Here is a 14,667-nt window from a genome sequence, read left to right as displayed (position 1 = left end):
CTATTAGAGGCCCAAATCTACTAGTGGGCTAGTTTACATTTAGGCCTGTTAACGGACCGATTATGTAGTGATTTGCATGACGGCCCGATTATGTACCATAATTTTACGGTTTGGCCAGTTTACTGCGAAGACATGATATATATACAGTAAAATAACTACAGCATCGTGAATAAGAGAAAACCTAGACTATACAATAATGAAATTACAACATATTACATCCACTTGGCATCAAAGTTCGCCACTATGATAATAAAACACAAGCAGACAACAGATTTCATACACTGGGCATCAAAGATCGCCACCAGTGCAAATAAACACGCCGGCAAAATAATATACAAAACTGACAACACTTCAATAGAGTTCAAGAAAGGTTAGCCCTGCTCGGGAGCTGCAGCGCAAGCAGCTGAGGAAGCTGATGAGACTGCGCTTGTTTGACACTTATATCCTCCTCACCGTGAAAGATAAACAAGCAGACAGATGGCGGGTTTTGCACATATAAGTATCAGTGCTGACAATTCATCACATTTCTTACTGACGAATAAAGTGACACAGTTTAAAATAGCATTAACACAATATGGCATTGTTCAGGTTAAGACATGGCAGGAAATGACATTGTGAAGGAGTTGGAAGCTTCACGACACCACTGGATTACAGATCAAGAACTCATAAGTATCAATGGTTAGTGTGCTGTCAATTTATCCCATTTCATATTGGCAAATAAGGAGACAGTTTAAATAATAGTAGAATGATATGACATTGTTCATAGTTAAGACATTGCAGAATATGACATTGTGCTGTAATGGGTAGGTTCACCACACCACTGGATTACAGATCAAGAACAGAAGCATACATGCAGTGCAATAGAAGATCACTTGCTCTGTATAGTTTAATTTACATGGTATGAAGAAGGAACTTGGTTGTACAACTGAAAACTTAAATTAAGAAGGACAGGAAGATGTGAAAATTAACTACATAATAAACTTTAAACATGTAATTTGATGCAAACACCAAACATAAACAACTGTTGCAGTCATGCCTAACCAAATATACACAACAAAGTTTGAAGGCTTGAGAAGGACAAACTTACATTATTGGTGAAGAGAGGCTCTATAAAGCCCTTGTCCTTGCTGATTGGGGGGGGGGGCAATTCAAGAAGTTTACCACAAAATCTTCTTCATAAGCATTGCCTTTATTCTACATTTTGTTAAGAGTAAATATAGATGTGATAATATAAGAAAAAATGGAGAATATTTAAGATAAGATGAAGAGTGACGCTACATAACCAAGTAGCTATAAATGTAAGTACAACGATACAGGCAAAAGGTACATCCAAGAGCAATGCAGAGCTAAACTTCTTCAGGACCATCGGTGTTATCCAACCTTATGGTAAGAGTAAATATAGATCTGATGCGTAGAAAATGGAGGGCAAAGGAAAATAAGCTGCAGAGTGATGGCACATGAACAACACCTGTCAATATAAGTACACTGATAAAGGACAACATGTACTTACAAGAACAATGCAGAGCTAAAAAATTTCATTGGCATTGGATATATTCTACACTAATATAACCATTCATACAGATCAGATAATTTGGAGCAAACAATTGATAAGCAAGCTATCATTCATACTGCTGTCACATAATGGACCAGGTATGAATGCAAGTACAGTGATACAGGACAATAGGTACTAACAAGAGCAAAGCAGTGGGCAGCATATTTGTGATATCCTATCGTTCTTTTCAAACCAGAATTCTTCTTCGAGCTGATTTCCTGCAAAAAAGATCCGTAAGGCACATGCAAAAAAGTAGAAGTTCAAATTGTCATGTGATATCATAGACAGTACCTCATCATCGGAATGAGACCAGTGCATAACAAGGTTTTTCCATTCAATGTCTTCTAAATTTAGCACAGGAGACTTCATCGGAAATTCGTTTATAGACTTGCCATCAAAGTGTGATTTCCTTAGGTAACACCGATACTGCTGCAATGCTTCCTTGAAAAGCGCAAGCAAGCTTTGCTTGTCATGACTATCCAAATTGACCCTCGCCTACTTACAACAATGTAATGTAAACCATTGATGTGTTCAATCAGCAGAAAACAGGAAAATAATCACCATGAATAATAGCACTTACACGTAAGTGGGACATGAAGATGTGAAAATGGTGTTTGTCTGCACTATAATCTTCCCATGATGGGAATATATGCATGTAGTCCCTAACAACATTGAAATCATTGTATTTAAAACTGGGAATACCTGGAATGGGGTTCCAATCTGCAGGAATTGGCCATCTTTGCAGTTGGGATAGGTCTTCGGCCGGTGGACTTGCTGTACTTTTTGCTGGAGTGGGATTTTTCTATGGTATGGCTGATGCTATGGCAACTGAAATCGACATACTTTTTGCTGGAGTGCAGGTCCTATGTGGTGGGGCTAGTGGTGTGGCCAGTGAAGTATGGGTACAGTCAACTGGAGTTGGTCCTACGTTTTGTGTCACTGGTTGTACAGCCAATATACGTGGGGTGCTGTCTGATTTCTCTGGCACCACCACGTTTTCCAAGGACTTTGCTGGTGCTCCTTCAGGTTCGGCAATCACCCTCTTCCTTTTTGATGTCTGATGCACAAGAACAACATTTGAGTGAGAAAACATGGTATGATGACAGATGGAATATGTATTGATAATGGATGGGCATGGCATCTTGACATATATGATGAGTAAACTAAGCAGATGGCGGTGCAACAAAGTAGAAGAAATGCAAGACAACATGTGCAAGATACGCGCAATCAATAAAACCTTGCCAAATTAGAACATGCATCTTGATGGGTGAACAGGACAGGCCATCTGCCTTTGACTCCTCGAGGTTAGAATAGTCATTAGGATCATATTCTGAACAAGAATCTATAGGTGGGGAGCGTATGACTCTCATTGCATCCAGAATGGCACTCAATGCCTTGGTGCCAATTTTGTAAGTCGTTGCAGTGTTCCACAATATTCTTCTGATGCGCGGATTCTGATATTCACTATAATTACGTATAATATCTGAGAACCATGAAAACATAAATAGTAGTGAGATTATCTTTGTAATGTAGAGGATATTCTAATATAGGGGCGCCCCTGTAAACCCTTGTGTGCTATCACTGGATTATGATGAGAGAGCTCATGTGTGCTGTAATATGGTGCGTGCATTAATATAATCTGGCACAAGTACACAAAAAATATGTTCCAGAAGTAAGGATAGTTGGCAGATGATAGGTTCATAATATACTGTATAGAGAGTTTATTGCCAAACCATGATAACAAGAGCACACAACAACTAGGTATATCGTAGTGTACACAAAAGGGGTACACCATAACCACGATATATAAATCGGGAAAGTGGAACTGGCTGGAAAATACGATGTTGTATTGCCGCTACTAATTGAAAGCCTATCGATCACATACAGGCCAGCTCTATCAGCTGTTGACTGCAGATGTCCCTGCGCCCCTTCCGGACAAGGAACATACTGTACATACTAAATACAGAATAAAAAGAGAGGAACATGTTAAAGAAAAGAAGAGGAAGCATATTCTTGAGGTTCCGCTTCATTGCATACAATGTTGGTTGCCCACTCATTATGAATCACAGCGCCCAAAGAAATGCAATTCCATGCTGTCTATCTATATGTGGCCACATGCATTTGGAAAATCAAGTGGGAGCATTACCTGACCAATTAAATGTGTGTCTGTTAACTAATATCAGTATCATATCACAATTTGTATTTGAAGAAGTAAGCTTTGGACTTATGATTGGTGTGTTGTTTAGCTTCAAGAGTGGACTGCTGCTAGTGCTGGCACATAGCAGCTACACAGATCATAGTGTAGATATAACGGGAAAACCATAAGCATCAGGAGTAAAATCAACAAAGTGGAACTTGCTGGAATATATGTGCTAGTATTGCCGGTACGGCTAGAAAGGCTTCGGATACCATCTCTCTTCAACTGAAGGTGTGGTACTGTTAATATCAGTGTAACTCTCAAAGGCAACACAACTCCCCGCATTTCCTTGCTAATCTTATAGGATTTAAGTGGGCGGGCCAGTACAAATCCTATTCCTATGTTTACAAAATCCTACGAATCAAAGAGGCCCGAAGAGTTCAAAGTGTCCATCACAACCGACCGTATAGACCTCTACACTGCAAATGTCCCTTCTCATCTTCACTACAAGGAACATACTGTACTACTATCATACTCCCTCCGTTCCAAAATATAAGTCTTTGTAGATATTTCCACCATGGATCACATACAGATGTATACAGATACATCTTAGAGTGTAGATTCACTCATTTTGCTCCATATGTAGTCCATGGTGGAATCTATACAAAGACTTGTATTTAGGAACAGAGATATTACTTATTAAAGAAGAACGGAAGAGGAACATGCTAAAGAAGAGCAAGCAGATTTTGGATAATAAAATGTTCATTGCATAGTGCCCACACATGATGAACCAGAGCGCATTAAGAATGTAACTCCCTGCTGTCTCTCTATATGTGGTGCACGTGTTTTTCGAAGGTAAAGTAGGAACATTAGCTGACCAATTAAACATTATCTGTTTTAGTAATATCAACATCATATCAGATTCATATTTGAGCAACAAGTTTGGAATTATGAGTGGACGTTGTTTAGCTTGATGGATTCAGGAGCAGTGCTAAGCAGGTACGATGATGGTACTGAATATAAAGGCATGTCTGCATGCAAGTCGCGTGACTTTTGTCATTTGGGCCAGTTGACCATTTTAGGTGGTTGGGTGAAGATCCTACATCTCCTAGCTCTTCTTCTTCCTTGTTTCCGATTCTTTCCATATAGAACACCGCATGGGCCGCTGGCTAAACCACCGGCCCCCATCGCCTGTGTTCCTCCGCCACCCCCACCCCCAGGCCCGCCCCCACCCGCGTCGAGTGTTCTTAGTTCGGCGAGGCCCCACCACCGCCCCCACAACCACCATCCCCACCCGAGCTTCCTTCACACCGGCGAACTCCGGCGAGCTCTGAAAAATCGACTGACCCAATTTTGAAATTTAGTCTACTGTCATTTAACTAGTGTGGAATATAAAAGGGGAAAACCATAAGCATTGCGAGTATAGTGTTGAGCATGCCATGGCGGATCTGAAGGTGCAATTCGGACAAAGGCAACTTCGCAACCAATGTTTGCTTTCAACTAGCAAGTAAGTGATGGACAAGAAATCAGAGTAAAGCAGTGCCGATCTATTTTCTTGCTACGATAAATAAGTTGAGAAGATACGAAAGAGTACTGCCTCTGGTGCGGCGCCGTAAATGCATCTGCTGAGAATTTGACGGTCCTGCATTAGCGATGGCTGTCGGCGGTGTGGAAGTAGATCTAGGAGGGTAGACGGTGGCGGCGGGGTGCGGTGGACGAGACGGTCATAGGAGCGGCGCCGGCAAGGTGGACAACGGCGGGGATGAAGCGAGAGGACAGGATGCAAGGATCCTGGTCCGAAGCCATGGATGGGAGAGGTCGATCTCTTTTGATGGACGACGGCGTCAGGGTATCAGCTCCGACATGGTGAAGGAGGACGGCGGTGGATGGGGTGGCGGACGGAGGAGGATGGGATGGAGAGGGTGTTTTGGCGCCCACAGAGTACGAATGGGGAAATGGAGGGAGAGAGGAAGGGGGGGACCATGTCTTCAGGGCGCGCTTGTCTCAAATGCCAGGAAATTTACAAACTTAGCCCCCGTTTAAAATTTCCTACATCACAACAATATTAGTCGGTTGGGGATAGGACGGTAATCTTGCATACACCGAATATTTGCCGATGAGAGTTTGTTTTTGGTGCCCACCGTGTATGAATCGGGGAGGGAGTCGATTTCGGCCGAGGAGATACTGTGTTTTGGCGCCCACCGTGTATGAATATGGGTGAGAGGCGGTTATGTCATGTTTGAGTGAAATTACAAACCTACCCCTATCGAACCTATAGAAATCGAGCCGATAGGCTTTGCGTGTCAGGGATAGGCAGTAATTTCCATCTCGCAGATTTTGGTTTCGGGCGGTTACTATGACTTTCCCCACTTCATTCAAATTTTTGCAGAGCAAGAGTGCACGTTTACCGTGCCAACTCAATTCGAATCCAGTTTGTATTCTATTTTTGTTCAGGCAGGATCCATTTGCGATTGGAATAAAATTCTATATACATCATTTTTTATATATACTTTCAAAAGCACAACAAATAATTCTGCTCCTTTATATGTATATAATATGATTTACAAATACAATGATCTCAAAATCATAAGGTCGAATTCAAAAAAATTTAAACCAAAGTATGTTCTACTAAAATGTATGGATCAGTAATATCTACATATTAAATAACATAGATGCACGTGAATTCATATGAGTATGCATGTTTGATAGATCAATTTTGGTTCGAGTATGAATTACATGTATCATCATCTCGAATTCAAATATTTGAATCCCTTTTATGTTGACTCCTTTCACGCCCATCTCTCTCGCATGCTCCTTCATGTAGCTATCATTCTCTTTTCTCCAGCTCACCCGCACGCTCACTTCATGTTTCTCCTATCTTCGGAAACATGGTATCTCGACGTCTCCCTTGAGAAGTGTCACACTCTCCCTATCATTATACATTACACGGTTTTCATTATCTCTCACGTCTCTACCATTCTCTGATATCACTAGGTACCTAAGCTTTCTTTTTCACCGCTACACATAGTCTCACTCGTCTTTCACTTTGTCTTTCTCTCTATGGGGTTCTCTCACACACCCTATATGTCTCTAGATATAACTTATACCACTAAAATTACTCTCTCCTCCAGACACAACATTTGTTGCGGTCTCCTTTCCGTCTACATCCCAGTTATAAATCCTGAACGTGGAGGTGCCGTACATTCAGTACTTGGATCGGTTGGATCACGAAGACATTCGACTACATCAACCGCGTTACTAAACGCTTCCGCTTTCGGTCTACGGGGGTACGTAGACATACTCTCCCCTCTCGTTGCTATGCATCTCCTAGATAGATCTTGTGTGATCATAGGAATTTTTTTGAAATACTGCGTTCCCCAACATATGTATTAATCTACTTTGGTCGTGTGGCAACGCATTGGCACATTGCTAGTAGTTATTACTACTGTATAATGTTTTGGACACCGGACAAAGTACATATACAAAGAGAAGATGCACACGCACGCAGTCGGTCTCTTGCTGTCTCGCACACATGATATTTACGTAAAGGTACCGTTAACAAATAAACCCTAAACCCTAGGTGCACGATTGCTGCATGCGTTGGTATCAGGTACGTGGTCGAGCGCACCTTTGTAGGAATAGTCAGCTCGTGTGATAATTTGATCCGTAGGAGTTGATGGTCGGGACCACAGGTGAACGACCTGGAGGCGGCGGCTCGCCAGTTGCCACAGATCGAGTAGCCATGTTTAAAACATCATTTTTAGCGGGGTAAGAGTTCCGATTTTCAAGGGCGTGTTATAAGTACTTAAGTAGTTTTTAGAACGATTGGTATGGAGCAAAAATGGAATTCATAACTACTACCTCCTTGGCGTATGGTTGTATGGGTTTATATTGCGAGATGTGAACCTGGTAGTTCTAGGGGAAATACTATGTTTAGATGTTGGTTTTCAGTAATGAAAATCGGAAGGGGAAACCCTTCTTTGATAAAAAAGAACTACTACCTCCGTCGTAGGACTAGTCCCCATCATATTTTGGGTCCAAGTTTGTCCACGAATTTTACTTGTAAAATGTGAATGGAAAACTAGATTTTGTTATACCCAAACAAAAAAGGACTGGAGGGAGTGATTGCTCTGAGATGGACGCAACCTCTCATAGCACACCCATTGAACCGGTGCGCCGGCCAAGAGGGCCCCACTCGCTGCAGGCCTGGCTGAACACGCCTCCTCGCCGCATGCAATCGGCTTCAGACTGCCCCGCCTGCCTCCATTGAATCTGCGCATGTGCCGGCAACACGTCCTTCCACGAGCCGGCCGGCATTTTAGAACACAAAAAATGATCAAAATATAATTAATTACACATGGTCTTGACTTGTTGTGCTCACACTGGTAGCAGGAACTAGAGGTTTTTCTTTATTTATAACTCTCCTCACATTTTTTTGGCTTTGAACTGAATCATGGTTGTGGACATTATCTATGAATGTGTAGATATCTGTGAACATGAGTTTGATGTGGAAGTTGAACTTGGAATGTTGGGCTTGCACGTGAACTATACCTTGTCCAATGCTTCGTCTGTTATTATTTGGAAAGTAATTGTTGTTATTACATGACCCTAAAATATATATTTTGTGCCACATCAGTAGATGCACGGACAGCACAACAGGCATGCTGACTGGATAAACATTTGAATCTAGCTATTATGAAGGAAAATTTGTATTGACAACAGTTTTAGATAGCAGGAGACGCCTAGCCTGCTTTGCCTCTGCTAGTTTCTTTCTGGCTTCTTCCATCTCTTCTTTGGCTTGGGTGAAGAGAGCATCTGATTGCTCTTTTCGCTTCTTCAGGAACTCAGCTACATTCTTAAGGGCTGCTGCATGCTTTCTTCCATCCTTTACTAGAGCCACGAGGACACGAATAGTTGATGACTCCACCTGGCTTGTGTGTAATCCAGCATCATCTGGGAATTTGCACCTGGTGTCTAATCCAACATCATTAGGGAACTGACACCTTGTGTGTAATCCAGCCTAATTTTGGAAACATGATCTCGAGGTTGACCATACTTCCCTCCTTGTAGGAACTGCATCCTGACATGAAGTTACTTCTTTTTAGATCAATACTCAGAGCAACCCAGATCCATTTAGTAGAAGCTAGATAAACATGACTCGGAGGAGTGAATTCAAAAGGAAGAAAATATAAAAATAGACTACAAGGTGAGAACACCCACTTCCTACATCAAGCTAAAAGTGAAAGCACTAGGACGATTAAGACTCTTCTTATTACACATGAAGAACACGCGGCTAAGATCAACAGAAACTACAACGTATACACATCAAAGAACACGAGGCTAAACGAAAGTAATTGAAAGGGTGTTACTTACCAAAGCTCGTTCTACAGGTTCGGTGCAGCTCCTCTTTAACTTGCCACGCTCCTTGAAGATGTCCCCAATATCCCGTGTTTGGTCTTCATTGCTCCTCTGCATGTTTGCACTCGTGGTTTTAAAATCTCAACATGGCAAGAAAAATATACCATCTTGTGGGCAACATTAAAGCACTCGTCTGCCATGTTAGAGCATCTCCAATAGAAGCGCAACAAGCATCGCTTTAAAAAAGCGTTTACAGTGCTGATATCGAGAAGTAGAGATAGAGAGTAGAGATAGAGAGTAGAGACTAGAGAGTAGAGACATAGATAGTTCTCAGCATAGATATAACATAAATAGATAAAAAATAGATAGTTCAACTAATCCTCATCGTCCGACTCCTCCTCGGTGATGTCCTCCTCCGACGTCTCAATGTAGGCATGAAGATACCGACCGCCGTTGGATTCCTAGGGCGACGCTGCTCCTAGCCTCATGTTGAATTGAGCATCCGCTTTTCGCGTACGCTTGTCCTCGCGATAGGTAGCTCGCTCCACCATCCTCTTCTCCCTCTCCGCCCTCCTTTGCGCGTAGAACTCACGCTCATTGATGATGTCCTGCGGGAAGCATTGGCGCCACAGCACCATGGCTTCCTCGTCCCTCTCGGCGATGCCAAGACAGTGCTCCCACCTCCGGTTGTCGCGACGATCCTTGTCGGTGATAAGCCGCAGCAGAGGCGCGAGCTCCTGCGCCTGCTCCCACGTCGGCACGTTGGGGAAGTTCAATGTTCTATGAGGCCACCGGAGGCGCCACACCGCCGCGTCGTACGCGCAAGCGGCCTCGTTGCCGGTGTCGAAATTGCCGAGGCCGAGGCGCATCCCGCGGAACCGGATCTCGGCGGAGAAGCCGTCGGAGGGGCGCGCGCGGACGCCGCGGTATCCCCATGTTTCCCAGCGACGCGGCGGCATGGTGGCGGCGAGGCGAGAAAGAGCGGAAAGAGAGCGGTGGCGAGGAACAGAGCGGGGAGAGAGCGGTGGCAAGGCACAGAGCGGTTGGAGGGCGTTGGATTTTATAAAGCGCGCCGGACGCCGCGTGCCAAAACTAGCACGCGCCCGACCGCTTTTTCCCGTGCGTGCGTGATCCTTTCCCCGACGTCCCTGCTATCTCTACTCTCTTCTCTACTATTATATTTATTTTATATTTAATATTTATCTCTACTCTCTTCTCTACTGTTATATTTATCTTATATTTAATATTTATCTCTACTTCTCTACTCTCTACTCTTTTTTTCTACTTTCTTTTCTTTTAAAAAACAGAGTTGGTGATGATGGTGTGCCTGCCATCCCGCAATATAGGCCGTCCGATTTATATCCGACGGATAGGAAGGAAACTATGGCAATTTTGCAGAAAGATACCCACACCCCTCTCCAGATTTGCAAATAAGGCCTTCCCTCGTTCATCCTTTTCTCCTACAAGATATAAACTACTCATACAAATGCCTCTTGCTGTTCCGTGCAACGCATGGGCATCTTGCTAGTTCTGAAAAACTTTCCATCATTTGCCACACTACTGGTTGCAGATGAAGAACCTACCCAAGCACAACGCGATACAGGAGCGACGCACAATTACAAGCTGATATTCTGTTGGACAATGGAGGCGATAACCAATTACTTTTATGGGAACAATAGCAACCAGGAAATTTGAAGGGTAGGTATGAACAAAATTGGAACTACACATGTACTGCTAAGTGATTCAATACACACATTACCAATCGAGAAGGAGAACGATGGTCGCGGCGGCCTCTGTGCATCATGGTCGGCAGCAGGAGTCAGTTCATTGTCCACGACGGTGGTGCTTCTGCGCTTGGCGTCGGCTTCCGGGAAGTAGATCCGAGACCGTGGAAGACGGTGCCGGGGAAGAGGCTCCGTGTATGAAGACGATGATGGACCGGCTCCAGTGGGGCATACGAGGTCGTCGATGAGGCAGATGCGCTGTGGTGGACGAGTGCGCCGATGGAGAAGGGGAGGAGCACGAAGGCTGCGGTGCCATGGAGAAGTCTATTTTGGTGTGGGGATAGAAAATGGGGAGTATTCAGGTGTACTACTCTGGGTGCCGGGGTGGGGTTGGCTGGGTAGGGTGAACCTGAAGTTACGAAAACAGGCCCCTACCAAGCGTAATTCATAGACCCATTTCGAAGGTTATGATGGTAACTTTGCACTGCTTGAATAAGGGTCGCGGGAGATTTTCCCGCCGACCTCAAAATTTTGTGACACTGAACTCCCCGTGTGGTGTGTTGGGTGATTGGGCTAAGCAACTAGCGAGTAGTACTAGTAACTACCGGTACTCCCTCCGATTTTATTAACTCTGCATATTAGGTTTAACCGAAGTCAAACTTCCTAAAGTTTGACCAAGTTTATAGAAAAATATAAACATTTACCATAACAAATATGTATGATGTGAAAGTACATCCAATAATGAATCTAATGGTATTTATTTGTTATTGTATATGTTAATATTTTTTGTTATAAACTTTCTGAGAGTTTATAAAACTTGACTTTGACCAATGCTAATACGCAGACTTAAATAAAAGGGCCATTTGCATTTCTGTCCCTAACTCGAACCACCTAATCAAATATACCCCTAATTCCAAAGCCTGCTCAAAAATGCCCCTCCGCCGTGATGTGCCCTTATAGAAATGCCCCTCCGAGCCGTTTCCGTCCAGTCAAGGCTGTTTGACCGCTAACGTGCCGTTTCTTTGACATTTTTGCCCCTCCTGCCGTACATCTGGGCCCAACTAACCGGTTCACTCTCTCTCCCCTCTTTCTTCTTCCTCGCGACGACAGGGGCATTTTTGAGCACGTACTGCATCGGGCGTTTCCGCGGTCGGAGAGAGAGGGGCAGGTCAAGCACGGCGTGGTTAGCGATGTCTACGGCGGGCACGGCGGGGATGTCTTCTACGAGCTCGTCGGTGGCCGCCAATGTAAGTTTCAGTGTCGATTTGGGGGAGATATGGGCATATTGCGAAATTAGGGTTCATCAATTTGGGTTTTTTTTGCTGCTGTTAGGTTGATGGTGTCGGCATAGTTCAGTTTCAATCGGAGTTTTACATCCCTGATCTGACATTCTGTGGCCTTGAGGTTCGCTCGATGCAGCGGTGCCCTGGCCACGGGCTTATTCCTGCTCGTCGTGTCGCCTGGGGAGGAGCAAGCTCTGGCAGAAGGTTTCTCGGCTGCCCTCTTGATGTAAGTGTTTGGCTTTTAAGCTTGATTCGATTCTGCTCTTTCCCCTCTTTCTAATTCGATCATTGATTTTGCAGCTTCCTGATGAATGTGAGTGGGTTGTATGGATTGACCCGCCACCGACCGAACGTGTTGCTCGTGCATTTGAGGAGCTTCATGCAGGATTGGAGAAGAGCTGGCTAAAATCTCATGATTTAGAGAGGAGGGTGATGCATCTAACCGAGAAGAACAAGAAACTGAAGCTGAAGATGAAAAAGAGGAACGAGCTTATGCAAGCATGGGGATTTATCATAGTTCTTGGTATTAGCATTGTGGCCACATTTGTTTCTGGGTGGTCTAATAATCCATACTAAATGGATTTCTCTTTGTAGTGTATGTTGTGATGGAGCTTGGTGTGGGTATGTATTATCACAGGACAATGCTGTGATTTGGGAATGTTGTGGGTATGTATTATCACAGGACAATGTTGAATGTTGTAATGCATGCATCCTCCATTGACACCTCTTATAAGCACAATGCACTGTCAACCTAGTACTGTCACTCTTGTCTATCACAAATTCACTTTCAGTCTTTATTGAGAAGGTTGCAAGAGCATTTCTACAGTCTAAAGCACTGGAAAATATTGTTCCCTGTGCCAAAGAAGGATCATCTCTATTGTATTGCACATCTGGTCTTTCCTCATCAGATGTTTCAGAGTATCCCATGTCCCTGTCCTCCTCCTCATCTTCACCTACCTCAGCAAACATGCCTTCAGGGGGTGGAACATAATCTTCCCCCTCATCATCTTTCTCCTTGCCCTTCTTCCTTGTTACAAACTGTGGAAACAACTTTTCATCCTCATCATCACTTGGCCAATCATCTGGTAGTCCCTCTTCAGTATAGGGGTCAACTGAATCTCTACTCTGAGAGGGACCTGCATTCTTAGGAACTTCTACAGTAGGTGTTCCTGGTGCCTGCATGGAACTGCTGCTGCCTCTACTATGAGCATTTTTTTTCCTGCCCCTTGATTGGCTGGTCCTACCTTTATCCCTAGACCTAGACTGAGATCTTGTTCCTCTGCTCTCTGGCTCTCCTCTCTTCCTTTGTATGACACTGATTTCTAGTTTAGCAGGGAAATAATCATGTATTGCAAACATGATACCAAGCTCATCATCACACTAGACAGGGACCCAAGCTGTTTTGTCCATGTCCTAGTACCTGAATTCCACTACATCATATAGACCCCATGGATATTGAGCACATATGGCAGATCTAAACTGATTAAAAGTCCATTGATTGTCAGCAACAAAAGGAAAAGAGAATCCTGTATTGGTTGCTTTTGTGCTAGCTCTAGCTAGAAGTGTGGTTTCCATTCTACATTCCATCCCAACTGCTCTATCGGGGTCGATCCTACGATGACCATGGAAAACAGAGACAGATCCCAACTCCATGAGCACTATGAACTAGGTCAACAAATCCCAAATCGAACTACAAATGGCATGAGACTCCGCCAGATTAGAAGAGAAACTTACCCCGCTGAAGCATGCTTCTGTGGCTGCGGTGTGCTCCCTCGTTCGCCGCCGCCGCTGCCGTAGTAGAGTGTCGCGCAGAGTCAAATCTGAAGCTCCACCATGGCTGCCATCAGGAGATCGAGCCTTGCGAGTTGGATCGAGCGAGCTAGGGTTAGGGTTACGGCGGGAGGCGATTTGGGGGAGAAAGAGAGAGCGTGCGGCTCGGGCGAGAGAATGAGAGGGAGAGAGAGTGAACTGGTGACCTGGGCCCAGGTGTAAAGACGGAGGGGCAAAAATGTCAAAGAAACGGCCGCTTACCAGTCAAACAGCCTTGACTGGACGGAAACGGCACGGAAGGGCAATTCTATAAGGGAACATGACGGCGGAGGGGTATTTTTGAGCAGGCTTGCGAATTAGGGGCAAATGTGAGTAGTGGGTTCGAGTTAGGGATACAGATGTAAAAGACCCTAAATAAAAACGGAGGGAGTACACATTTGTTTTCTTAATTTGTAGTGAATTAATCATTTGTTGTAATTGTGAAATAAATATATTAGGCTACCGACTTCGAATGTAATGGTCTATACAATTCAATAGTTACAATCATTATTGAATTCCAAGATGTATACGAGGTCTATAGTACTTCACAATATGCTCAAACTCACATAATACCAATCAAATGAGAATCTGAATGCATTCCATAGTTATTACTTTGTAGGATGCAACAAAACCAACCATAAGTCTACATCATCCATTATAAAAGCAACATTTCAAACACATCCCAATGTGTGAATGAAACGTGTAGAGAGAGCTTGCGAAGCTGGAGCAGATAGGGCGGTAAAGATTGTGTGTATGTGGACAAGACAGTAGGAGACAAACCTAATGAGAGAGAGAGAGAGTGTG

The 14,667-nt window shown here is 43.9% G+C and overlaps 2 protein-coding genes across 2 annotated transcripts; one reads left to right on the top strand and one right to left on the bottom strand.

Annotated features, from left to right (window-relative positions):
• Window positions 1-9,508: 9,508 nt before the first annotated feature.
• On the bottom strand, window positions 9,509-10,006 carry LOC147980046 (uncharacterized). Its single transcript, XM_087516820.1, has one exon. It carries the CDS (start codon window positions 10,004-10,006, stop codon window positions 9,509-9,511), a length of 498 nt encoding a protein of 165 aa, XP_087372946.1.
• A 1,955-nt stretch (window positions 10,007-11,961) lies between these two features.
• LOC147980045 (uncharacterized) lies at window positions 11,962-12,630 on the top strand. The gene is made up of 3 exons (XM_087515449.1): window positions 11,962-12,018; window positions 12,104-12,280; window positions 12,355-12,630. Exons 1-3 carry the CDS (start codon window positions 11,962-11,964, stop codon window positions 12,628-12,630), a joined length of 510 nt encoding a protein of 169 aa, XP_087371575.1.
• Window positions 12,631-14,667: the final 2,037 nt, after the last annotated feature.

Source organism: Triticum urartu, chromosome 3A, assembly GCF_056163025.1.
Source record: "Triticum urartu cultivar PI428250 chromosome 3A, HENAU_Tu73, whole genome shotgun sequence".
Taxonomy (NCBI): Eukaryota; Viridiplantae; Streptophyta; class Magnoliopsida; order Poales; family Poaceae; genus Triticum; species Triticum urartu.
Note: the sequence above shows the minus strand (reverse complement) of the source record. Positions and strands in the feature narration are given on the sequence as shown.